The 26,285-nt window shown below is 37.9% G+C and overlaps 1 protein-coding gene across 3 annotated transcripts in view; it reads right to left on the bottom strand.

The window, feature by feature from the left end:
* LOC149821431 (peptidyl-prolyl cis-trans isomerase PASTICCINO1-like) overlaps nucleotides 1-26,285 on the bottom strand; it is a 172,885-nt gene that overhangs the window by 75,798 nt on the left and 70,802 nt on the right. For all 3 annotated transcript variants that reach the window (XM_089983129.1, XM_089983130.1, XM_089983131.1), the window contains 2 exons: nucleotides 19,273-19,370; nucleotides 19,084-19,153 (listed from right to left, as the gene is read on the bottom strand). In XM_089983129.1, coding sequence (XP_089839255.1) covers nucleotides 19,084-19,153; nucleotides 19,273-19,370 — 168 coding nt within the window. The remainder of the gene's footprint in view (nucleotides 1-19,083; nucleotides 19,154-19,272; nucleotides 19,371-26,285) is intronic.

Genomic DNA, 26,285 nt, shown 5'->3' with positions numbered 1-26,285 from the left:
TCCTACTCTCAAATCCCCCACATGGAATCGAACCTATGTTCGATCCCTCACCCGAAATCCGAGAAGCACCGTACCTTATTGAAGATTTCTCCGGCGATCCCCGGCGGCAATCGCGAAAGCAGGGTCGCGGCTGATGCTCCTCACTGCTGCCGTGGCCTTCGGTGGTGGCTGACCGCAGCTCGTCGGCGAGATTCGAACTCCACCGGCGCGCGCACCGACTGAGAGAGACGCGAGGGAGATGAGGGAAGAGGGTGAGACCCCCTCTTCTGCCTCCCCTTTTTATCGCCGAGATGGGGGAGGTCGGTTACGCCCTGCGTAACCCCCCCCTTTTTCCCCTTTCCTTTTCCTGTTACAACAGGATCGGGCAACCCTTATCGGGTGCCCTTTCCTCTTATTTTTTTTTTAAAAAAAAACTGTCATGGGGTGGGGCTCGGGTCCGAACTCGGGACCCGTAACCCGGCCCCAAAACAAATATGGATCCACAAGTGGATCCAAATGGATCCACTGTGGATCCTTGGATAAAATTTTAAAAACATAAAAATTTTATTCATTTTGAATCTCACATTTTATAAAATCTTAACCCCCACCAAAATGGATCCGCAAGTTGGATCCAAGTGGATCCAACTGTGGATCCTCGAATCCGCTTAATATATATATATATATATATATATATATATTTCTATAGTATTACCCATATTAATATTATTTATTTATGATTATACACACATATATATATATATATTTAGATATATATAAATATATATATATGTACATGGATCCGGTATATGGATCCCATACCCATCTACGCACCCTAATTGAATGATCATTCTCTGAATTATTAAATAAATTAAAAATTATTGTACTTATACGTATATATCAAATTTACGAGGTAAATGTACGCGAAAAAACCCCTTTATGGGTCCTGGATCTGTAATTTGGATCCAGGCCCAATTTGCAAAATTTTATAAAATTTTCAAGTTTTACAAGTACCAAAATTAAATATCGCATGAGCCTAAAGATTAACAACTAAGAGATACTTTAGACCAGATCAGTCTGATCGTCCTGAGTAGAAGTCGTAACGGCATAAACTCTCACATTAGTCTTCCGCTGACCCTGTTGCGGTTGAGGTATCTGTTGTTGCTGCTGCGGTGGTTGTTGTCCTACCTGAGTTGCTGGCTTGTTCGGACAAAAAGGAGCAATGTGCCCTGGTTGTTGACAGTGATAGCAATTTCCTTTGAACAATGGGCAAAAACCTAGTGGATGGTTCTTGCCGCACCTACGACATGTTGGCGGGGCCTTTTCTTGCTGCTGCCCATTATAGGTCTGTTGCTTCTTGCCACCCTGAGTCTTTCCGCCTGTAGGTGGGTCCTTCCTCTTTCCGCCCGAAGCATCCCCTCTATTTGTGCCTCCCTTTTGTGATACATTCCTAGACCTCTCCCAGTCCTTGGTCAGAACCGTGGCTGACTCGATCGCATCGGCCAAGGTAGGAGGCCGACCTGACAGTACGCGAGCTCGTAATCCATCCTTTAGTCCGTGCACGAACTTCGACGCTCTTGCCTTCTCATTTCTGAAGAGGTTCGGACAGTACCTCTCGAGGTTCCGGAACTTGGTAGTGTAATCTACCAGACTCATGGTTCCCTGAGTCAAATCAAGGAACTCCCGCTGCATCTGTTCCTCAGCGTATGCGGGGAAATAAGTGTCCAGAAACTCTTCCCTGAACGTCTCCCAGGGGATCTCATCCCAATCGGCGAACTTCACTCTTCGCAGGGTATCCCACCACTTCTTGGCATCGCCCTTCAGACGGTACGTGCCAAAAGATGTCTTTTTGTCCTCAGAAACAGACAAGATGTCGAACACCCGTTCTAACTCCTCAACCCAGTTCTCCGCTACCTCTGTGTTTGCCTCTCCTGAAAAGGAAGGCGGGTCCAACTTCAGGAACTTTTCGAAAGAAACACCACCCGCGTTTGGAACAATATTGACAGGAGGGTCACGAGTCGCTGCCTGTGCAGCCTGTGCCGCTTGGGCCGTTTGTGCAGCCTGTGCAGCCTGTGCAGCCTGGAGGTTCTGGGCCGCTTGCAGCGCCTGCGCTGTTTGTGTCGCCTGAGCCGTCATGGTCTCCGTCAAGGTATGAATGGCTTCCATCATGAAATCCCTTTGCTCCTGCCAGTTCGCGGGAGCAGCAGTAGAGGACGAAGCACCTCTGCGGGTATAATGCGACATCTACAACGCACATCCTTTCTACAAATTAGACTCTTACGTATCCTACCCCCTTAGGGTTGATCACAAACAATAATCGTTCACATAATCATACCAAGACTTATTAAATCCATATCAATAGAATATTAAACTATAATTGCAATCAATCATACAAAGTTCACATACTTTAAGTAAAAGTATTAATTAATCTTACCAGTGGTGAGGACTGCTCTGGAAGACGAGTCACACTTGTCGACGCTTCAGGACAGGGCTCACATACCAAAGTAAAAATTTTAATACTCAAAAGATGATCAAAATTGCAAGTCTTTGTGGTGGCTCTGATACCAAACCTGTAACGACCCCAATCCAGACCCTTTAAAAATGCGAATTTTTTTTTTCTAAGAGTTGCAGAAACCTTCCCAGAGATCTGGGGTCCTCACAGTTCCACTTTCCATTGGATAGCCCAACCACCACAAACGAAGTTGCAATTATCATTCATATCAACCAACTAAAACTCTTTTATTAATGAGTAAGAAAATTTCAAAGACAGGGTTTTCTTCAACTGAAAGTAAAGTAACAATTGCAGAAATTAAAAGAACTAAAAGACAAATGAAAGAGTCACTATGTCCTCTACTGAAGCTGACAAGCTCAAGTATAACTCATCCATCCCCAGATGCATGTCCAACTCCATTGTTCACCATTTCTTGTGAAAAACCAACAAAGTAGGGTGTCAGAACCGAAATTCTAAGCACAGCTACTTCTAAAGAAACCACGTGAGAGAAAGAACATTGATAAGATTTCATGCAATGATTTGAGTGAGTGCAGATATAACATTTGCAACATTCAAATATCCATAACTACCAATAATTGCATATACTCACCAGTCAAGAACAGTAAAGCAGTGTCATATATCAAGAAATAATCGAACCTTTCAGCATGATTTCACAAAGTAAATCATATGCTACCACCAAAATGATGTCATGATATCAAGAATGATTCAAACATGCATGATCTAATGCATAACATAAAAATGCATGATTATGTGCAATGCATGATTTTTTTCTGTTATCTTTCATTTATGTTCCATCTTTCCATATGCATGCCCTATTAAATGCACATATCTTTAAGTTCCTCTTTTTAATTACCGTGGCCCGCGGATACACCAAACGGGTACAAACCCCGAGGTCAAGTAGGTTCCCAGGGTAGCTTAACACACAATTTGTATTTTATTACTGGGTTCCAACTTAGCCCTCGACCGATATCAGGAAACAACACCATCCATCAGAACATTAGACCTCCACATCTAATGTCGGAGACACAAGGGACACCCCATGCCCACAAGTGCCACTTCCTTGGTACCATAAACTCACAGTTGTGACTAACACACCACTCTCGGGTAAAGTGGCGGATTCTCCCTAAAACCGTAGCCAGGAGAAGAACCTCAATATCGGGTTCAGGGGCAACAACGCACACTGAGTTTTTGTATCCTCACAGTCTCCCCAAGACCGAATATCCAAGATTCTCATACTCCATATGAGATATCCCAAAATGTAAATTACACTGTTCTTATTCATTATATTTTTATTAAAGTTCATTTCTTTAAGTTTGCAACACCATATGCAAAAGTGAAGTACAACCCCGCATCCTCCCTTGCAGGAACCCATTCGGGACTCCAGCCCGTATCAACCACTAGAACAGTGTAGTAATGTGCCAAACCATCTTATGTGGTTTAAGTGATGCATTTAAAAACATAAGTAACAGAAAACCAAACCCACGGCTCTCCAGGCCGATGATGTCCATTTAGGCCATCAATGCACCACATAATAGAACCAAATTAGTGTTTCATTCATAACACTAGGCCAATGTGCCCAAAAAGCATATATATTCATGCAAATATAAACCCAAACATATGCATGTCATAATTCATTCATATGCATTTTCAATATGTGTGTGTTACCTATACCACATATGGGCATTAACCAAATCCATGTCTTCTTTTGAGTGTGTGAGTGTACATGTACCACTTCACATAATAAATCAAGCATTCATGCCCAAGAAGAATTATCAATAACTAAATCATACCCACCTTCCATATTTCACAACTAGTATGATGGAAAGCAAAACAACATTTACATAATTACTAGGCAAAAGTGTAAGCTTTGCCATATGCTAGGGAAGTTAGTCGGGCTTACCAATCCCAGACCCGCCAACCTCCTAGCTAGAAGTTTAGTCAATTCAGTCCAGCAAGTAATACTCTCAATGTCACTTTATATTGAACTTCATATTATAAAGCATATAACCCCATCGGCTATTCATTATGATAACCAAATAAATGTACCTTAGTCAAATCATAAGTGAAAGGAAAACAAGCCCACACAGATGCAGTTTCATGATAGGATTATCAATTTTTAGTTTAACATGAAACAACCCTCACATATGCAGTTTTAAATAACAATTGAATTCCTTCTTACATCGAAATGATTCTTTTATATGAAATTTACACTTACACATTCTGAAATTTACACTTACAGCTAAAATTCATAAATCTAGCAATGACGATAATAACCAAGACCTTATTTATATATGTTAAAATGTATCATTCAACCTTTGTAATATTATATATATTTTATATATATAAAGGATAATACATATTCATATATTGTATATATGCATATGTATTATCCTAATTATATATATAAAATATATATTTTTCTATTTATAGGCATAGGGGTAGTTTAGACATTTCTAGTTTTACGCATATTCCATTCGGAATATGTTTGTAATTTTATTTTATTTTTTATTTTTTATTTTTTATTTTTTATTTTTTATTTTTTATTTTTCTATTTTTTTGGGGTTTGCACCACCTAGGGAGGCTCCCCAAAGAGTCGTTGGGGAGCCCCCAACGGTCACAAATGTGACCGTTGGGGGCTCCCAACGACTCCTTTGGGAGCCCCCTTTGTGGCTCCTCTCTTGTGTTATAAATAGGGGTCTCCCCCTTGTATTTCTTTGAGATTTTGAGGAGCTCTTGCTCCATTGTAAGGGGTTTTTCCCCTCTTCTTCCTTTCTTTCAATAATATTCAACTTATGACTTTAAGTCATATTTTTGCCCCTTGTGTGGGTTTATGTGTTAGCACATTATGTGCTTATGTTGTTCCCTTTATTGGGTTTATTCGCACTTCATGTGCATGTATGGGTTCATTATTGAACCTAATGTATTCAAAGCCACTTTCTAACATGGTATCAGAGCCCGGTTACGATGGGATTGTCTCTTGGCGCAACGGAAAGCGTGGTGCTCAAGAAATGGTGAAGTATTCATTGTTTTTTTTTATTAGAAGTTTTTCGGTATGTATCTATTTTCTAAACATATTATGCATTATGAAACTATCTTTCTTGCACATTTAGTGTTTTTAGTTGAATCATTTCCTTTCACTTTTTCGCATGTTCGTATATCTACTTTTAAATTTGGTAAACTTGTTTATTGTTCAAAAATATAATTCTTGGTTATATAGTTATCGATTTCTCATCACATATAATAGTAATTTATGTTTTGCAAAATTATTTTTCAATTATGTGAGATTTATGATTTTTCATAAGAATTTCGTGATTAACCTATAAGTTAACTCTTTAAATACGATTTCTTGCTAAATTAATGATCTTTGCTTAAAAACTCTTGTGTTTGGTTTTTCTTTTGGTAAATCTTTTTGTAACTTATATAATTCTTGTATAAGTTAATGTTCTTTGCTATATTCTTTGATTTTCTTATCTAAATCTTTGTATCTTACCTCTTTATAAATCCTAAGTAGTTCTTGTTAATGATAAGAACTCCTAAAGATGTTTCAATGATTTTGGTTTATTTAAAGGATTTTTTGTGATAAATAGGTTGTTCGAACCATTGTAAAAGATTTTTTAAAAGAATTTCTCACACTATATAGAATGCATAGTATGTCTATTACATCTTTTTGGTATAAAAGATTTAGTTAATTTTATTGATACAACTTTACAAACTTGTTGGTTTGTATTTTTCACATAAGATTTCAAAACCTCTTGTTTATATCTCTAAAGATGTCTATGTTGACCATCATATGGTCCTCTTTGTCCTAAATTACATTTATCAAGCATATAATTGCATAATTAAAAGTTTGAGAAATCTCAAGGATTGCTCTTTTTTATAAAGTGCATACTTGCTCCCTTTTGTATGTTTTTGTATTTTGTATACATTTGTTTCTCAAATAGTTGCGCTTGTATGCATTTCCTCTTTTCTATAAAATACATGCCTTAGTGCATGTTTGTTTACACCTTGGTGTGTATTTGTTCAAATATTGTATGAGTGCCCTCGTGCACATCTTTTTGTGCTTGCATATGTATTGTCTCTTCGTAGACATTTCTTACATTATGAAGCTTTTATGCACATTTCTTTTTGTGAAAAATATAATGAATTTAGATATTGACCCTTTTTTTTTAAAATCATTATAAAACATGATAAGTACTTATAGCGCTTTGTACGTTTCCGCATATCTCATCACAATCAAAGGATATTTAAAACTTGTTGTATGGGATTTTTATCCCAAATCTATAAATTTTCAAGTACTATTGAATATTCTTTCTTTGAGTTTTGAGATAAAACTCTCTTTGTGAACCATTACGGTTCTTGTGATTCCTTTGATTAAAAAGCTTGATTGTCTTGATTATCCCAAGATGTATTCTTCATGTCATTATGTTTGTTGCCAAGGTATTCTTTTGATTTTTAATGGCACTTTTTTTATCCATCACATGTCATATGATGCATCAATTCTTTTATGGCCCTATTGTTATATTAGAGATTTTTGAGGTGAGTTATGGGCACCTCATGTTATATCATTCTAGATTGTCCACTTGTCATATTATAGATGGTGATTGAGGTGAGTTATGGGCACCTTAGGACTCTAGAATGATTTGGTATATGATCTCTAATTATGAGTGTGGCACTCATTGTTATGTCATTTTTGTTTGTCCACTTACCATATTATAGATGGTGGTTGAGGTGAGTTATGGGCACCTTGGGACTCTAGAATGATTTGGTATATGAGTGTGTCACTAGTTTAATGTTGGTCATTGATCTTATGGATGCTCTTATTTATATATAAATGTGATGGATATATAATGTTTAAAACCTTAAATGTTTTAAGGTATATTAAAATCAAGGTTTTGGGGTTTTTTGCCCAACCTTTTATTGTTTATGAATCATATGAGTGCATTTGCACATTTATGTTTTGTGCTCTTATGCACAAGTATTCTTGGTGTGTGTATATTCACACATTTGATTTCAAAATGATATTGTTATGAGTATTCTTTTTTTTGAAGAATATTGTTTCAAGGTTTTATTTATATGTTTGTCATTACAAGTTTTATTGCCTCAAAAGTCTTCTTCTTTTATGCCCCTTATCTAAGTGTCATCATATGTAGACAAGAAATTTTTTTTTACACCTTCGTGTGTTGGTAGCCCTTTGTTGGCTTTTTGCTCTCTTGGTCTAGTAGTTGAACACACTTGTCTTGAGTGTTATTATATGTAGACAAGGCACGTTGATTCACACCATGGTGTGTGATTTTAGCCTATGTTGACATTTGTGTCCTTGTTCTAGTCGCTGAGATGTATGCCCATGGTTGGCTTATTTCACTCATTTCAAGTGTCATCTTACGTAGACAAGAGATGTATTTTGTTTTAGCCCATGGTTGACTTGTTACTCTTGTTCTAGTAGCTGAACATACTTGGTTTTGAGTGCATTTTTACGTAGACAAGAGATGCTTTTGGTCCATGTTGCGTGTATTCTCTTGTTCTTGTCGTAGATGCACTCATTTCAAGTATTATTATATGTAGACAAGAGGTTCTTTTGCACACCTTTGTGTGTGTCTTGAGCCTTTAATGGCATTATATTTATATTCTTGATCTAGTAGCTTATACACTTGATTTATGGGTTTTGGAGGACTAATGAGGTAGTTGTTTGTAATGGATGAACTATTGTTGAAATTTGCAAAATTTCATTCATGACTTGTGTTTTAAGATATTCAAGTGAATCATATTTTTGATATGCATATTTTAAAATTCAAGTTGATTTTTTGGCATATATTAAGTGCTTATGGTTCTTTGGCCACTTTTGTATGCAAAATGTGTTTTTGTCAATTGAGTGAGTTTTTCATAAATGGGTAAGATTCTCTACTCAAATAACACTCTTCGTTTTGCTTCGTAAATGGATTTAAAACCTTGTGAACTCTTGTATTTATTTTGTCTAAAGTATGCTTGGAGATGTCGTTTCTCTTGTTTAGCACTTCATTACATGTTTGAAGCATGTTCATTAATGATTCCTTTAAGTATTAATACATTTCATGATAATATATGCATAGGCTCTTTATGGCTTTTTAGGATCTCATTCAATAAAGCATATGTAACTTATGCATCTTCGTAGGCTTACTATGGTGTCCCTTAGGGGACCATTGTGTTATTCCCCATTATGGGGTTATGTTTGTCCAATGTTGGACCTTATGAATGAATTATGCATTCTTGCAATTCATTTCCGCATAATTTGCTTCCGCTTACCATTTAACATGATATATGATTTTGAAATCTTCTTTTTTCTAAATTCTCCTCATGCTAAAGTAATTATTTTATCATGTGATCTTGCATAAATATAATTTTGCACCTTGTTAGGAAAGTTTCATTTGAGTAAAGTGCAAAGATATTTTTTACTTGTTCTTTGTTGTTGTTCCACAGGATCTTGAAGATAAGTGGAAAATGAAGTACCTTGGATAGATCATGGAAGGTGCTCATCGTTAAAGCCGTTGGAGGAAGACATTTACATTTTCAATGGCATTCGGACTAAAGGCTCTTGAAGCCTTGAGATTCTTCCTCTTGCTTTCTTCAATCTTTTCGTTCCCCCACGCAAAGTTTGAGGGGGGGTGTTAAAATTTATCATTCAACCTTTGTAATATTATATATATTTTATATATATAAAGGATAATACATATTCATATATTGTATATATGCATATGTATTATCCTAATTATATATATAAAATATATATTTTTCTATTTATAGGCATAGGGGTAGTTTAGACATTTCCAGTTTTACGCATATTCCATTCGAAATATGTTTGTAATTTTATTTTATTTTTTCTTTTTTATTTTTCTATTTTTTTTGGGTTTGCGCCACCTAGGGAGGCTCCCCAAAGAGTCGTTGGGGGCTCCCAACGACTCCTTTGGGAGCCCCCTTTGTGGCTCCTCTCTTGTGTTATAAATAGGGGTCTCCCCCTTGTATTTCTTTGAGATTTTGAGGAGCTCTTGCTCCATTGTAAGGGGTTTTTCCCCTCTTCTTCCTTTCTTTCAATAATATTCAACTTATGACTTTAAGTCATATTTTTGCCCCTTGTGTGGGTTTATGTGTTAGCACATTATGTGCTTATGTTGTTCCCTTTAATGGGTTTATTCGCACTTCATGTGCATGTATGGGTTCATTATTGAACCTAATGTATTCAAAGCCACTTTCTAACAATATATACATACATAGTCAGTTGGAACAAATACTGACTTTAATTCTGATCTAAAACATTGCATAGTCCCTTTTTCTTTGTTCACTATAGGTCAGCAAAAGCAAGTCATTCTTCAATTGTATGCACCCTTTTAGGAAGTGAAGTGCATCATGTGATATGGATCCTTTATAACTAATTATCAAAGCAAGACAGGGCATTGTTCTGCATATAAACTAAACACCTAAAATACCACAACAAAAGAGATCCAAATGGAAATGAGAATTTCAACCAATCAAAACCCAACATTAGCAGCATGTACAACCCAGCAAACTACTCAACACAAACCCCTATAGATGTGACTATATATTATTCGCAGCAGTCACAATCCTTCAAACTTTTCAGTGCCCATTCTGGTTAAATCCATATTGTTGGGCTAAACTATATAGATGCATATTCAGGTTTAACATCAAGGCAAAAAGAAAACGACTCAAGCAAAATCAAATATTTGTTATTCAGATGAGTACCGATAGGAATCAGCATGACTTAAGAACATGAAACAGAAAAATCAAAAATAGACTAACAGTGGACATTCACACCCGATCCAAGGTCATACAATTATTCCAAGATTACACTACCCCAAATGAAAGCAGTAAAAGTAAATGGGAATCAGAAATCAAGATTTCCAACAAAAGTACAAAAAATTTCATGCGGTTATAGAAACAGACTTGAAATAAAAAATGTCAGTTTGACTGTATTCGTCAGGGAACACATGCTCTTGCTAAACATCAAAGATCAACATACTCAGCAGGGATACGACAATAGAACTTCAAAAAAAAACAACCTAGATTCGAGTTATCGGTTCCAAAATCGAAAACCCAAAAAAAAAAAAAATCAATCATGGCAGCCCCCTCCAAATCCCCCTCCAAATCCGATTGATTAGGGTTTCTGTCAACCCTCATAACCTCCTCCCCCTCCTTTATTCATGCCAACCGAAACCCCCAAATCCAATATTTGGGGTTTTCCCATGTGGGATTCACAAAAATCCCCACTACCGAATTTCAATGGAGCCTCCCCTCAAACCCACACAGGGAATCGAACCCATGTTCGATTCCTCACCTCGATTCCAAGAAGACCCGTACCTATTTTCCTGAAGTTTTTCCGGCGATCGAAGGCTGGAGACGCGAAGGTCGAGCTGCTGGTGTCGCTCCACGCGGCTGCCGTGACCGAGGTTGCTTGTCGTGGCCTGTGGTGGCTGGTGGCCAAAAACTTGTCGGCGACCTCCCTGCCTCCGGCGCACGCACACAGACCGAGAGAGAGAGAGATGAGGGACTGAGTGAAGAGGGAAAACCCCTCCCCTCCACTGCTTTTATCGGCCCAAACTCCCCCTCCTCTGCCGAGATGGGCGCGGGGTCGTTACGCTCTGCGTAACCCCCCTGCGCCCCCTTTTTGTTTCTGCTAGGGTTTTATCGGGCAACCCTTATCGGGTTGCCTTAATAAAACCCAACTTTCCCCCTTAATAATCGAGAGGGTCGGGTCCGGGTCCGAGCCCATGACCCACGACGCTGGGTCCATTTTAATAATGGACCCGGTTTCGCCCATGAATGTCGGATCCTTAGTTGGATCCATGGATCCAATTGTGGGTCCGACCCTATATACTAAAATTTATATTTTTTTTTCTTTCTTATAAATACTATTAATCATTTATTTAATTAATAATTAATATTATAAGCAAAATTTAACACCCCCATTGGTGGGTTAGTTACGGATTCTTTTATGGATCCGATTATGGTAACGGATCTGAGGCCCAAAATTAGAAAAATACCCATATTCTTAAACAAATAAAATATCAAAAATTGAGGTTATTACACCTGCCCCCAATTGAGGTTATTTAAATTGAGTCGCAACTTGAATCAAGGTTATAAAACATTTCTCCCAATCGTGTGGACTTGGGAGGGCCCAAATATGACTTCGCAATCCGACAGGACTTAAAACTTAACTTTGCAAAAGTTGTGCATTTTGAAGAGCACTGGGTTTGCAGAAGGAAACCCTCTTTAAAAGAACTATAGCGCTCAAGCGCAACTTCTAGTGTTTTGAAAACAACTGAAATCAAGTTAGGCACAAGACTACATTTATGTAAGTAAATATTTACCATGAGTGTGAGCATATGCAGGTTATAACATGACAACAAGCAACTCTCGACTTGCGATGCCGCACATCAAGAGAAAAGCACATAAGTAATACACGAGGTACCAAAATCAAACCTTGGCCACTTAGATAGGCAAACACATAAGGTCATAAGTAATACATGAGACACGAATTCGTACCTCACTCAAAAGAAACACGCAGGCAAAAATATATGCAACCAAACAAGGGCATAGGTATTTCAAGAAGTACGAAACCACAACTCAAACCCATAAACAACTCCGCAAAATAATAATCGAAGAATGAAATTGTATATCGACCCATAGGAACGTACAGGCAAGTATATATGCAAGCAATTAAGGGCATAAGTATTGCAAAAAGTACGAAACCACCTTCAACCACATAAGCAAATACACAAATTAATACTCGAAAAGTACAACCATACCCCAACTCATAAATATGCAGACAAGAAAATATGCAACGCAGAAGCAATATAAATCTAAGTACATCCAGCATGGACATCTTAATTATTTTAACTTAATTAGGTTCATCAATTGCCCTTTGTGCGACTTTACCCTACCTTAGGGAGTTGTGCGGTGGTGATCGTCTCCGAGCGTGGGTGATGCCGACTTAGGATATGGGGGCAAGCGTGATGTGTTGCACAAGCTGTGAAAAAGAATAGTTAGCATTTTATAAAAGAAACAAGAGGGGCAAGGCTCCAGCCCCTGCTGGAACAACCAAGGGGCGTAAAGAGATAGGGCTCCCTGACGAACAAGCCATTGCAAGACAGGAGTTGTGCCCTCCTGTAGAAAGGAAAGGTCGAGGCAGAACTGGGGCAAGCCCCCTGCTGGAGAACTGCCACAAAGGCAGGGAAACCCAAACAGAGGCAGGGACATCGCCCCCTGCAAGAAGAATGATCTGAGGCAGGAGGGTGCTACCCTATGGCAAAAAACCCCAAAGGAGACGGAGTAGCGAATGGCAGGGGCAACGGCCCCTGCCAAAACAACAAACGGCAGTGGCCTCGGCCCCTGCCTGACGAAAGCAATGAATGGCAAGGGCCTTGGCCCCTGCCTGACAAACACCCAATGGCAAGGGCCTCGACCCTTGCCTGACAAAACAACCAACGGCAGGGGCCTCGGCCCCTGCCTGACCATACAAAGGATGGCAGGAGCCTCGGCCCCTGCCTGACGAACCGATGATTGGCAGGGGCCCCTGCCAACAGAACAATGGCGAACGAGGGGGAAAGGGCATGGCAAGGACCATCCCCCCCCCCCCCCTCTACCACCCTACAGGTAGGCACAGAGGAAGTGGGAGGGCACGACAGGGGCCGTGCGCCGCCTGTCGGCCTCCTGACAAGTCCTCAAGGAAAGGGAAAAGAGGGAGGGCACGACAGGGGCCATCGGCCTCATGCCGGCCTCCCGACGAAACAGCAGAGAGAGGAGGTGGGACAGGGGGACGACCGATCTTCCGTCGGTCATCCGATAGCCCACAGGGGAGGGATTAGAAGAGGGGGAGGAGAAGGGGAAAAAGGTATACCTTTCGAGGTCGCCGAAGGTGGTCGTAGCGGCGGCGGCTATCGGACTAGCAGGAGGAGGCGTCGGCAGGCATACAAGAGAAGGAGCGAGGGGAGGAGTCGGTCGGGGCTGCCGGCGAGGTTGTCGCCCGTAGGGAACGAGGAGGGGGGTGGTGTATCGATCCTCCCCTCCTGCAACGCTCTTAAAGAGTTCGGGGAGGGGCGATAAACGAGGAAACCCTCAAGGGGTTTCCTCAACCTGCCGAGGGGTGGAGCGGCGCGGGTGAGGTGCGGCGCATAGGGGAGAGGATTTGTTTTTAAACAAATCCTCCCTCTGTGTCGGGTTTTAAAACCCTACCGATAATGGGCCCGGGTCGGGTCCCGACCCGGCTCGGGTCCGATAAATTTTTTTTTTTACGTGGGTTTTACATCCTACCCCTCTTAAAAGAATTTCGTCCGCGAAATATCTATTTAAAGATTATCTGCAACAATCTGGTTCTTAGTTAATCGTTGTTAATGAAGACGCACCATATGTGTGAGTGATCTCAAACACGTATGCTTTTAAAGTATTCAAGACAACTCATAATGAGTTCTTGAGAAAGGTTTCAATTGAATAAACTATTTATATATATATATATATATATATATATATATATATATATATATATATATGTATATATATTTTTTTTTCTTACGAAACTTTTGTTTCTTGAACAGGTCCCTGTACTTTATCATAATCAGGTTGTCGTTCGTTGCCTTTGCTATTTCTAACCGACTCTTGTCTGGAATAGCCTCAACTTATCCCCAAATCTCAAGGCCTTGCGCGGCCCGTTGTCCTATCTTCGCTTAAGTTATCATTCTTAAAATGGACAAAAACATATCCTCGCATCAAGATCTAGAATTAGTAAGGATCTGATTCTCTAATCTAACACCAGTATATAATCATGCTACAACAGAAAGCCAAATTTAAAGATTCATAATCGGCTATATCAAATGCTCTCAGAAGAGCATCATAACACACCATAATTCTCTACGAAATCAAAATCTACAAGTTCCACGCCGGATCACCTGGTCTGGGAAATGTACGACCTCACAAGGAATTACCGCCCTAGATGGTTTACCTGGTCTTAGACAAATATACTTCCTCACAGGAATTCGCCGTCTTTGCGGCTACCCGATCTTGGACAGTGTACTTCCTCACAAAGATTCACCATTCTAGTCGGATTACATGATCTTGATCATACATGACCTCGCAGAGAATCTTTTGCAGACAAGGTCCTCAACAGGTACCAAAATCAATGATACATGCATCAAAACAAACGACCACTCACAAGGTCGATAGCCACCCATAATGGGCAAAAGTATATATATATCATCAATATGCATCATCGCTTCATATCATATGGTATATAAATCAAAAATCACACATTCACCAATAAGGTTCCATGAATCATAGTTTACTATTGAACTTAAACATATATCGCATACTTTCAAAATTTGAGGTCACATGCATTTCAAAATCTCAGATCACGTGGCATTTCGATCATATCGTATAAAAGCATATTATCCTATGCATTATATCATAGCCACCAGGAGCATTGCATTATCCAAATCTAACCTCAGAGCATGAGTTTTATACAATGTGATCATGTATATATTAAGAATCAACTTAAAAATCAAGATACGTAACTTCTACGCAGTTCAAGTTATGCACACAGGATTCAAGTCATATATGCATCTAAGACATTCAAATCATTGCACCATCATATGCATTCAATTTTTTTTTACATCAAATCACATCGCATTCAACCACTTCAGCGTGAAACACACGCATGAATCTTCAAGACATTTTAGTCAAATATGATATTCATCAATCCTGCTATATAGGTATGATATATTCTCACAAACAATCATAATGCAACCCCTTGCAACACAGCTAGGTAGGCATGATGTATCAGCAGAAACTAAGTGTTTGTAGTCATGAGGTGTCATTCCTCTAAATAGTCTAACTAATGATTTGTAGGTGTATAAGTCAACCGCCTAAAAGTTAATCATTTGTAGGCGTAACAAGTCAACTACCCAAGAACTAATCAGTTGTAGGCGTAACGTGTCATTTACCTACATAAGCATCATAATAATAAGGATTTAGGTTGGACAAAATTCATACGTAATTTCAGGGATAAACTTTTACTTGACAAGATCCGTACTGAAAAATAAGAAGTCTTACCCAAACTTATTAAAGTGTCTATTCGCTAATTCTCTACCTAACCCGTCATGATGAAAATAAACACGGTTCACTACTCTCATTGCTACTAGTGAGGCAGCTTGGGTTGTTGTTGCTGACCTTCCTTCGCGGTTCGCTTCTTCAGATCTGCTTCCTTCTTGCGACAAACTCTGGCGAAATGCCTCATCTTTCCGCAATAGAAACAACCTCCAGTGTCTCGAGGGCATGGTTTTACAATTATTGCTAACATTTGTGATTGATCTCTTAATTTGTATTGTCAGGGAGACCTATATTGCTTGTGCATGGTCATACAGATGATTGTTGCTGACATTTGTAATTTTGCTCTTGTTCTAATAGTTGATACACTTAAATTTTGAGGTTTGGAGGTCTAGTGAGGTGATTTTCTTATGATGGTCAAACTAGTGTTTTGATTTGTAAAATTCATTCATTATAATCTCTTCGTAATTTTCCTAAACTCATTTGCTCTTTTATGAGAAATGGTTATTGAAATGTTTTCATATATTTTGCATTATATATGCTTTAATTGCATGAGTTACTCCATGATTGGTTGTTTTGCATAATTTGCATAAGTTTATAAATTTCGTTAGTAAAATATCTTATGTATATGCCCATAGTCGCTATTGTGTGCATCTGATTGTTCTTGAGATTGTTCTCAGTTCGTATTACCTGTTGGTAAACTGGTGCTTATGCATTCCTATTGTATTTGTGAGGATTATCATACGGATCCTTTTTTTTTGTATTTCTGCTTGTTTCTAAACATGTGCTCTTGAAATTTTGTTTATTATTATCTCTTAAAATTGGTTCATAAGTGTCTTCTTTAGTTGCATGTCCCGCATTGCTTACAAAGATATAATTGATCTTTGTGCATTTGACTTCTCTTAATTAAGTGATGGAAATCATTTTTTGTATCTTCTGTTGTGTAAAAATATTTTGAGATTTAAACTCTTTTGTGGGTTATTTCTTCGTGGTATTAATGATTTCTTGAAAAAATCATATTTCAGGTCTATTATGCATTAATGTGATAAATATATGTGTGTATTGAATAATGAATGTTATCATGAATGTTTAAAGTAATTAATGAGTTATGAGTTTATCCTTGAGATATTTTGTGCATACATTTCTCTTTTTGATAATATGCAATTATGTTCTCTTATAAATTAAGAACTATGATTTTGTTATTTGAAGTGAGTCTCTCAATGGCTATTGTGTTTAAAAAATTAATGATTTTTTCCCTTAAATATTTTTTAAAAATTGTTAAATTGTCTTATTATATATATATATATATATATATATATATATATATATATATATATATATATATATATTGTATTTTTGGTGTTTGGCCATCCTCTTTCCATAATATATTTTATGAAATTTTCTTATATAGACATGTATAGTTGGAATGTGTTGTTAGCTCTATTTAAAAGTTCTCAAGCATTGATGATATTGAAGATCTTAAAGCCCCTTTGTATAATAAAGCACATGTTTGAAGATCAAGAGCACCACTTTAAGGAAGCAAAGAACGAAAAAACTTAATGAAGGCAAATGAAATTTTTTTATGTAATGGGTTCTTTGTTTGTATTTGCAAACTTACAAGTGAGTCACTTTAAGTTTGAGGGGGGTGTTAAGATTAATGTACCCTTTGTATATATATATATATATATATATATATATATATATATATATATATATATATATATATATATATATATATATATACGCACATATATATGAAATTTTTTTATGTAATGGGTTCTTTGTTTGTATTTGCAAACTTACAAGTGAGTCACTTTAAGTTTGAGGGGGGTGTTAAGATTAATGTACCCTTTGTGTATATATATATATATTTTTTTATATTTATATTTATATTTATATATATATATATATTATATATATAAATATATATTTATATATAATATATATATTAAGTAAGTTGACTTCATGTTTGAAGATCAAGAGCACCACTTTAAGGAAGCAAAGAACGAAAAAACTTAATGAAGTCAAATGAAATTTTTTTATGTAATGGGTTCTTTGTTTGTATTTGCAAACTTACAAGTGAGTCACTTTAAGTTTGAGGGGGGTGTTAAGATTAATGTACCCTTTGTGTATATATATATATATTTTTTTATATTTATATTTATATTTATATATATATATATTATATATAAATATATATTTATATATAATATATATATATATATATATTAAGTAAGTTGACTTCATGTTTGAAGATCAAGAGCACCACTTTAAGGAAGCAAAGAACGAAAAAACTTAATGAAGTCAAATGAAATTTTTTTATGTAATGGGTTCTTTGTTTGTATTTGCAAACTTACAAGTGAGTCACTTTAAGTTTGAGGGGGGTGTTAAGATTAATGTACCCTTTGTATATATATATATATATATATATATATATATATATATATATATTATATATATATATTATATATAAATATATATTTATATATAATATATATATTAAGTAAGTTGACTTCTAGTCATTGGGAACTTAGCCCAACCGTTAGCATTTCTAGCCGTTGGACCAACGGCTAGAGAGGACTCTCTCTATCCTTTCTTTCCTCTATTTTTCCTCTTCTTTTCTCTATAAATTGGGATGGGTGTGTGTTTTGTAAGGTGAGAAAGTGATGGGTAGTATTAGGTATTTTTTGTGTTTTTTGAAAGTTTTATAGTGAGAAATTTATGTAATTTTTTTTTATATTTTATTTGTGTTCTTTATTAATGAAGATATTCATTCATATTCAATATGCTTCACCTTTGTTGTTATGATCTTGTCCAAATACATACTGTTTCAACTCTTGGAGCTCTTTTTGAAGTGCATCGGGATCCGTGCTATTTCGTGACATGTGTGTCTTTGTTTGAATAGATAAATATAGATTGATAGACAGGGAAGCATGCGCCTGCCAGAACATTACATTCTCTGGTGAGAAATGATCCCTGAACAATCAAAGATCAATCTTTTACAAGAATTTCTCTTTTTGACATGAACCCCCTTTGCTTCTCAATAAAAGCCATACTTTCAAGGGGGCATCAACAGTACATGAGGATTAAAAAAGAAAAGGTAAAAAAGGAAAGCTGCTTGTTTAATTGTGCTTTATTTTAAGCTTTTGACATTTAAATAAAGGGTGAATAAAGACTTTAACCATACTGAGTATGGTTCTGGATTCATATTGAAGCCACAAGCCAGCAACTTGTGGCAAGGTATGACCTTGTCTCTAACCCTAAGCACCATTTTAGATTGCCTCAAAGCCCTAAGGTAGTGTCTAATAGGTGAAGCATGTTTTTTATGCCTTAAGACATGAATTTTGCAATGATGATATGATACAGAGATCCACCTACTAGACTCAAATGATTACTAAACATCATTATCTGAAACAAGTGAAAAGTTTATCCGCCCAGTGAAGAAAATACAATTGCACATTTTGCACCACATGAAATAAGTGAATAATACAAAATATATTCGCATTAATCACCTTTGGCTTCTCGAAATTGAGCATCTCAATCTCCCATTGAACATGAGCTCCTTGAGGCACGTTATCTGGTCTGTTCATGAGAAATACATATAGGAAATTCACTAACTAGATATATCATAAATTTTCACCTATTCTCTTGATAATTAAGAATGATGTGATTCTTTAAAGCAATTCACAGAAACATGGCACCTCTTAAATTTATCATATGCATAATCTGGGGGACAAGTGACAAGAGCAACCTCTCCAGGCAACATTAGGCGAACACACATTTCAAGTCCTTCTGGCACCTAAAATTCCGAAAAAAAATAGAAAGGAAAATCACTCAGGCAAACAACAAACCATGACAATAGCATTAAAGATATGTTGACGACTATGATATAACTAGTGTAATAAAAAGTCAAGAAGTTAAACTTTAATTCCTCTCCAGACAGCTAAAAACATGCCTTCTTGACAAGGTTGAAAGAGTACCAAACACAAACATGACATCAACACAAATAGTAAACATGCCATGACTCTGTAAACACAGCCACTCATGCACACCTTACGTGTCTAACTTGATCTATAATTGTTAAGATTAATGTATCCTATATATATAAAGATATATATATATAATATAAACAAGTTGACTTGCTCCCAACGGCTAGAATTCTAGCCGTTGGGAGGTCCCACCCTCTTACTTGAGAGGGCACTTTCTCTCCTCTCTTCCTCTATTCTTCCTCTCTTTCTTCTCTATAAATAGGGGTGGGTGGGTGCTTTGTAAAGTGAGAGAGTGATGGGTAGCTTTAGTTTTTTTGTGTGTGTTTTAGTGTATTGTAGTGAGGCCCTTATGTATTTATTTCTTTTATGTATTTTATTATTCATTATGAATGAAATCACTTTTCATGCTTCTTGTATCAAGTTTGTATATTGTTAGTGTTAAAACCCCTACAAAATCGAGAAAGGAAGAGGAGAGGGAGAGAGAGAGAGAGCTCGAATTTTCTTTTCTCTGTTGGGAATCGGCAGCCACTATTCTTTCTTAGTGGCTGCACTAAACATCATTAAGTTAAATAGGTTTTACAAGACTTTTACATAGACAAGACTGCCTTCTGTTAGTAATGTGTATTACATTATATACACGTGAACCATATGGATCCATATCCGATCCGATCCATGTTCTAATACCCTCCCTCAAGTTGTGCATGGGAGTGAACCATGTGCAACTTGTTCTTCAGATACCAAAAACGGTTACTTGTGAGACCTTTTGTGAACATATCGGCAACTTGGTCTTCTGAAGACACATAAACCGGTTCAATCTCTTTGTTTGCTACCTTTTGTCTGATGAAATGCTAGTCAATCTCAATATGCTTGGTCCGACTGTGATGGATGGGATTGAATGCAATTTGTATAGCACTTCTATTATCACACATGAGAGTTGAACTTGAGATACTCTCTCCCATCTATGTAAGTAGATGTCTAATCCAGGTCACTTCTGCTGTGGTAGCTGTCATAGATCTATATTCTGCTTCTGTGCTGGATCTTGCCACAGCTTTCTGTTTTCTACTACTCCATGAGATAAGATTGCTTCCAATGAAAACACGGTATCCTGAAACAGACCTCCTCTCATCTGGATCCTCTGCCCAGTCTGCATCAATATAAGCCAATATATCATGTTTCGGTGCTATCCATGAAGATTGTACATAAGTGAGTCCATCACCTACCGTGCATTTTAGATAGCGAAGAATACGTTTGATGGCATCCATGTGACCAGTCTTTGGTTGATGCATGAACTGAGATATTTGATTTACAGAATATGCAATGTCTGGTCTAGTAAAGGTAAGGTATTGTAACATGCCCACTAAACTGTGATACTTGCTTGCATCAGGATATAAATCACCATCACATATACTGAGTTTTTTATTAACAACACTGGGTGTAGGCACAGGTTTGCAATCTGTCATTCCTGCTTTGGTCAGAAGATCAAGAGTGTATTTGTGTTGAGTCAATGACATTTTTTCATCCTGTCTGTCAACCACTACACCAAGAAAATATCTCAGTTCTCCAAGATCTTTCATCTTGAATCGCATACTTAGTAAAGCTTTAATTCGTTGAATATGGTCTGGAGCATTACCAGTGATCACTATATCATCAACATATATAAGTAAGAAAACCATAGAGGCTTCATCCCTATATATGAATAAAGAATGATCTAGTTGGGAACGAATGAAACCGTGGTTCTGAATCTCTAAGGAGAAGCTTTCAAACCATGACCTGGAGGCTTGCTTTAAACCATACAGTGCTCTGGTCAATTTACATACATACTCTTTTGGGTCTCCCTCTGCATAACCTTGAGGTTGCTCCATGTAGACCTCTTCTTTTAAATTCCCATGAAGGAATGCATTCTTAACATCAAGCTGACTAAGGGTCCACCCATGTTCAATGGTCAGGCCAAGGATAATACGAATAGTTCCCATTTTCACCACTGGGCTGAAAGTCTCATCATAATCTTGACTGTATTCTTGAGTGAATCTTTTGGCAACAAGACATGCCTTGTATCGTTCAATGCTACCGTCTGGTTTATACTTAATCTTATACACCCATTTCGAGCCAACAACATTTTTGTTTGGGGGACGCCCAACTATTTCCCATGTTTAACATTCATGAAGTGTCTCAATCTCCTCATTCATTGCTTCAATCCATTTGTTAGATTGAACAACTTGACAAAACCCAAGTGACTCATGTTTTTTAATCTTGGATAGAAAGACCTGAAAATCCATAGAGAAGTTATCATAACTCACTCATTTTTCAATAGGGTGCCTTATTTTGCCTGATCTTCTTGGTGCCTCTCTGTTGCTGGACAATGCCACGTGTTCTTCAATAGGTGCGTCTATTTGCTCTCTAGGTCTTCTGGTATAGACATTTCCTTTGTATCTCAGACATTTTGTTCCCGATATCTTATCTGAAACCGTCTCATCATGGATGCTTTCAGGAGCCAAAGTGGTATGTTCAGCAGCATGTGAAATAAGTTCAGCACTGAGCCATGGATCATACCAATTATCAGTTGCGTCATCATGTTCATGATTGTGATTTACTTTATTTTTCAGAAAACTATTTTAATCAAAAACAACATTTCTGGAAATTCTGATCTTCTTATTGGCAGGGTCATAACACCTGTAACCTTTGTGTTCACCTGCATAGCCTACAAATTGGCATATAGAGGCTTTGTCCTGAAATTTAGTTCGCATGGATTTATCAATGTGTACATAACATGTGCATCCAAAAACTTGTAACTCATCATAATCAGGATTAACACCGAAGAGAACATAATAGGGGGACTGATTTTCAAGGATAGTCAAAGGGAGACGATTTATCACATGAGTGGCAGTGTGAAAAGTTTATGTCCAAAGACTAATGGGCAAGTTACAATCATGCATCATGCTCATTGCACTTTCCACAATATGTCTGTGTTTATGTTCGGCTATTCCATTTTGTTGTGGAGTGTACAGGCAAGAAACTCTATGATGTATCCCATTATCTTGGAGAAAATCTAAAATTTCTTTGGAGGAATACTCACCACCTCCATCGCATTGGAGAATTTGAATATTTTGGGAGAATTGAGTTTTAACATAGGCATGAAAGTGGCAGAAAATAAGAAAAACCTCTGATTTGTGTTTCATAAAGAATATCCAGGTAAAACGAGAGAAACTGTCAATAAAAGATACATAATATTTGCTTCCATAAAAGGAAGGATTGGGGGCTGGGCCCCAAACATCAGTACATATTATCTCAAAGGGCATGGAGGCTCTTTTATTTATTTGATGAAAAGGAAGTACATGACTTTTGCAGACCTGACAACTGAGACACATTTTATCCTTCAATGAAGGTGAAAAAACTCTAAAAGAAAACCATTGGACACTAACTTTTCAATAAAGACTTGATTACAATGACCAAGACGAGAATGTCAGAGATCTGGCTTATTACATTTGGATATACTTAGGACGTTTTTAGAGATATGGTCAGACTTGGGCTTCAGGACACTGAAGGCTGGATCTTCATTGAAGACATACATGTTTCCACGTCGCTCTCCTTTAGCGAACATCTCCTTCGTTTGAAGATCCTTGACAAAGACAGAAGTAGGAGTAAATTTCATAGATGAATTGGTAGAGTCAACAAGCTTAGAAACAGAGACAATATTTTTTTTTTTATATTTGGTGCATGAACAACATCAGATAAAGGAATAGATGACTCAGACAAAGGAATGAGGACGTTGCCTATGTTTGAAATAGGGTGGTGAGTCCCATCTCCAGTTACAATGTTAAATTTACCAAAATAAGGAGTCAAAGTAGAGAACTTACCTGCATTGCCAGTGACATGAGCTGCTGCCCCAGAGTCAACATACCATATTCCATCATCATACTGTTTCAGATTCAAGTTGGTCATGGCAGATAAGAGAAGATCCTTAGCATCATCACTGACCCGAAATGTACCTGTCATTCCTGATGTAGTAGTATTTCTATTGTTTTGCGTTCTATTCCGATTTTGTGGGTTGAACCAACAGTTGGCTTTGATATGACCTTGTTTGTTACACTGGTAGCATGTGGGAACATTCTTTGAAAAACTAATTGCGGAATTTGGTGTAGGTAGTAACCCACGTCCACCTTGGATGGGAGTTCCCCTACCTCTGTCACGTCCTCCTCGTGTATGATCAGCTATCATTCCTGTGGCAAGCACCTCATGAGTAGAGGATTGCCCTGCTGAAGCATCAGACATGCTTTTCAGAGTCATCTCGTACTGAAAAAGTTTGGCACGTAATTCTTCAAAACTGAGCAACGTAGGTAAGCATAACAAAGAGGTAACAAGAACATGATACTCTGATCCCAGACCATTCAGTGTCTGCTGCACCTTTTCTTTATCTGACACTGGATACCCAACCATGGCTAATTGATTTGTGATGCTTTTGACTTGATTTAAGAATTCAATAATGCTCATTGCCCCCTTTTTCAACATCTGAAATTCTCGTTTAAGAAACAACACTTTAGCCTCTGATATCTGAGAGTAGGTCTGAGCTAAAGCCTCCCACAAAACTTTAGATGTGCAATCATCAGGAATGGAAATCAATACTTCTTGTGACAATATGGAAGTGATGTACGCGACGAGGGCCTGATCACGCTTCATCCAAGTAACAAATGCAGGGTTGCGAATAATATTCGGCAATCCTCCATCCTCTTTGGCTTCGATTGTGATAAATTTTGAAGGCAAGCCATCCAAGTGACCTGAAAGATCTTGACTACGAATAAAGGGAACAATTTGCCTTGTCCAAGTCAGATAGTTGTTTGTAGTTAGCTTTTCCGAAACTAGCAGCCTCAGGAAACTGGAAGAAAGGCCTGAATTGACTGAAGTATCCATTTGTAGACTTGTTGACAGTTTTTTTTTGACAGAATGATGCTACATAATGACACTAGTGGTTGAACATAAATTGACACAGTTGGCAGAAATCGGCACAGAGAAAAACAATGTCACGACAAGATAAATGTATTTATAGGTGTAAAAAAAAACTTTACAGAAAATGAATGGAAGACGAAAATGGTAGATCTCTGACAGGTAAAATGAACGAGAATAAGGCAGGTGTGACAGGTAAAACAAGGTGGACAGACAGGTAAAACCAGGGAACTCAATTTTTCTGATATTAGAATATTAGACTTTTCACAACAAAAACAAGTTGTGAGATAAGATAAGAAGAGAAAGAAAAAAAATAGGAAACTCGACCTGTTTAGAGAAAAACTTGGCTTTTGGGTTCGGCTAAAGGAACTCACCTTTTTGGGCTCGACTGAAGAAGATGATTGAAGGAAGTCGGCTCTTCGGCCCAGTTGAAGAAGATGAGATTTGTTTAGAGAAGGACTTGGCCTTTGGGATCGGCTGAAGAAACTCGCCTTTTTTTTTGTTGGGAATCTGCAACTCGCCGGGCTCGACTGGACTCGGATAATACTCGGTTGAAGGACTCGGCTTTTGTGAACTCGTCTGAAGTAGAAAAGAAGTAGTCGTGATAGACAGATTCCAGTATCTGTCGCAGAGGGTAGCAAGCGTAACAGAGAGGCGCAGGGTCGACTTCCAGAGGCAGATCGTGGCCAAAAGGTGCAGATCCTTTTGCGTCAGACGTAACAGACAGAGAGGCACAGGGTCGCAGAGGGTAGCAGGTGTAACAGAGAGGCACAAGGTCGACTTCCAGAGGCAGATCCTTTCGCATCAGACGTAACAGACAGAGAGGCGCAGGGTCGCAGAGGGTAGATCGTGGCCAAAAGGTGCAGATCCTTTCGCGTTCCTGATGAAGACACCTTTATGCCCAGGGTTGTCGCCGCTGCTCTAATACCATGTTAAATGTTGAGAATAGGTGGTTTTAAGTGAAGTTTTTTCATATTAGATGCTATTTGAAATTATGTTTTCATAATGGGCTTAGTTGTAATTATTCTTTTAAGCCTCTCTCTATTTAACATAGAGAGAGGCCCTAATAATAGGTTAACGAGTTTTCTCTCCCTGTGCAGCCGTCTCTCTCTCTCTCTCTCTCTCTCTCTCTCTCTCTCTCTCTCTCTTTCTCTCTCTCTCTCTCTCTCTCTACCTAGGGTTCGGTGCATCTTTCTACATGGTATCAAAGCACAATCGATCGTGGGATCGTGATCGATCGTGATCAAACTACGATCCAACGAAAATATCTTTCCAATCAGGTCAGCGATTAATTTTTTTTTAAGATCTGATGACAGATCTGGGCGTGTTGCTGGTCGTGGATGCTTGTTGTTGCCGAGTTTTTTTCTTGCTGTGAGTTCCTGTCATGATTCTCTGTTTTCGAGCCTTATTTCATTCCCTGGTGCTGAATGTTTGCCTTGCCGTGACTCCCTGGTGCCGAGTCTTATTTAAGCCGTGATTCCCTGATGTTTGGGCCACGATTTTTTTTCTGTTTCGTGATTTCATGTCGTGACTTCCTGGTTTTTGGGAGAAACAGCAATCACACTCGTAGTGGTGTTGCTAGTGATTGGAAAATGACTGACTGTCAAGTTGTATATGTCTAGGGAGCAACCTCTGTTATGATTCAGGGTCTGCGTATGCAGAGGTATGTTGGTTGTGCTTCGCTGATGTGCTGAAAAATAAGTTCTGCGTATGCAGAGTTATGTTGGTCGTGATTCGCTGATGTGCTGAAAAAAAAAAACAGGTTCTGCATATGCAGAGTTATGTTG

The sequence above is a fragment of the Nuphar pumila genome, chromosome 12 (assembly GCF_984573655.1).
Source record: "Nuphar pumila chromosome 12, dmNupPumi1.hap1.1, whole genome shotgun sequence".
NCBI lineage: Eukaryota > Viridiplantae > Streptophyta > Magnoliopsida > Nymphaeales > Nymphaeaceae > Nuphar > Nuphar pumila.
The sequence above is the reverse complement of the archived record's forward strand: the minus strand, read 5'-3'. Positions and strand labels throughout refer to the sequence as shown.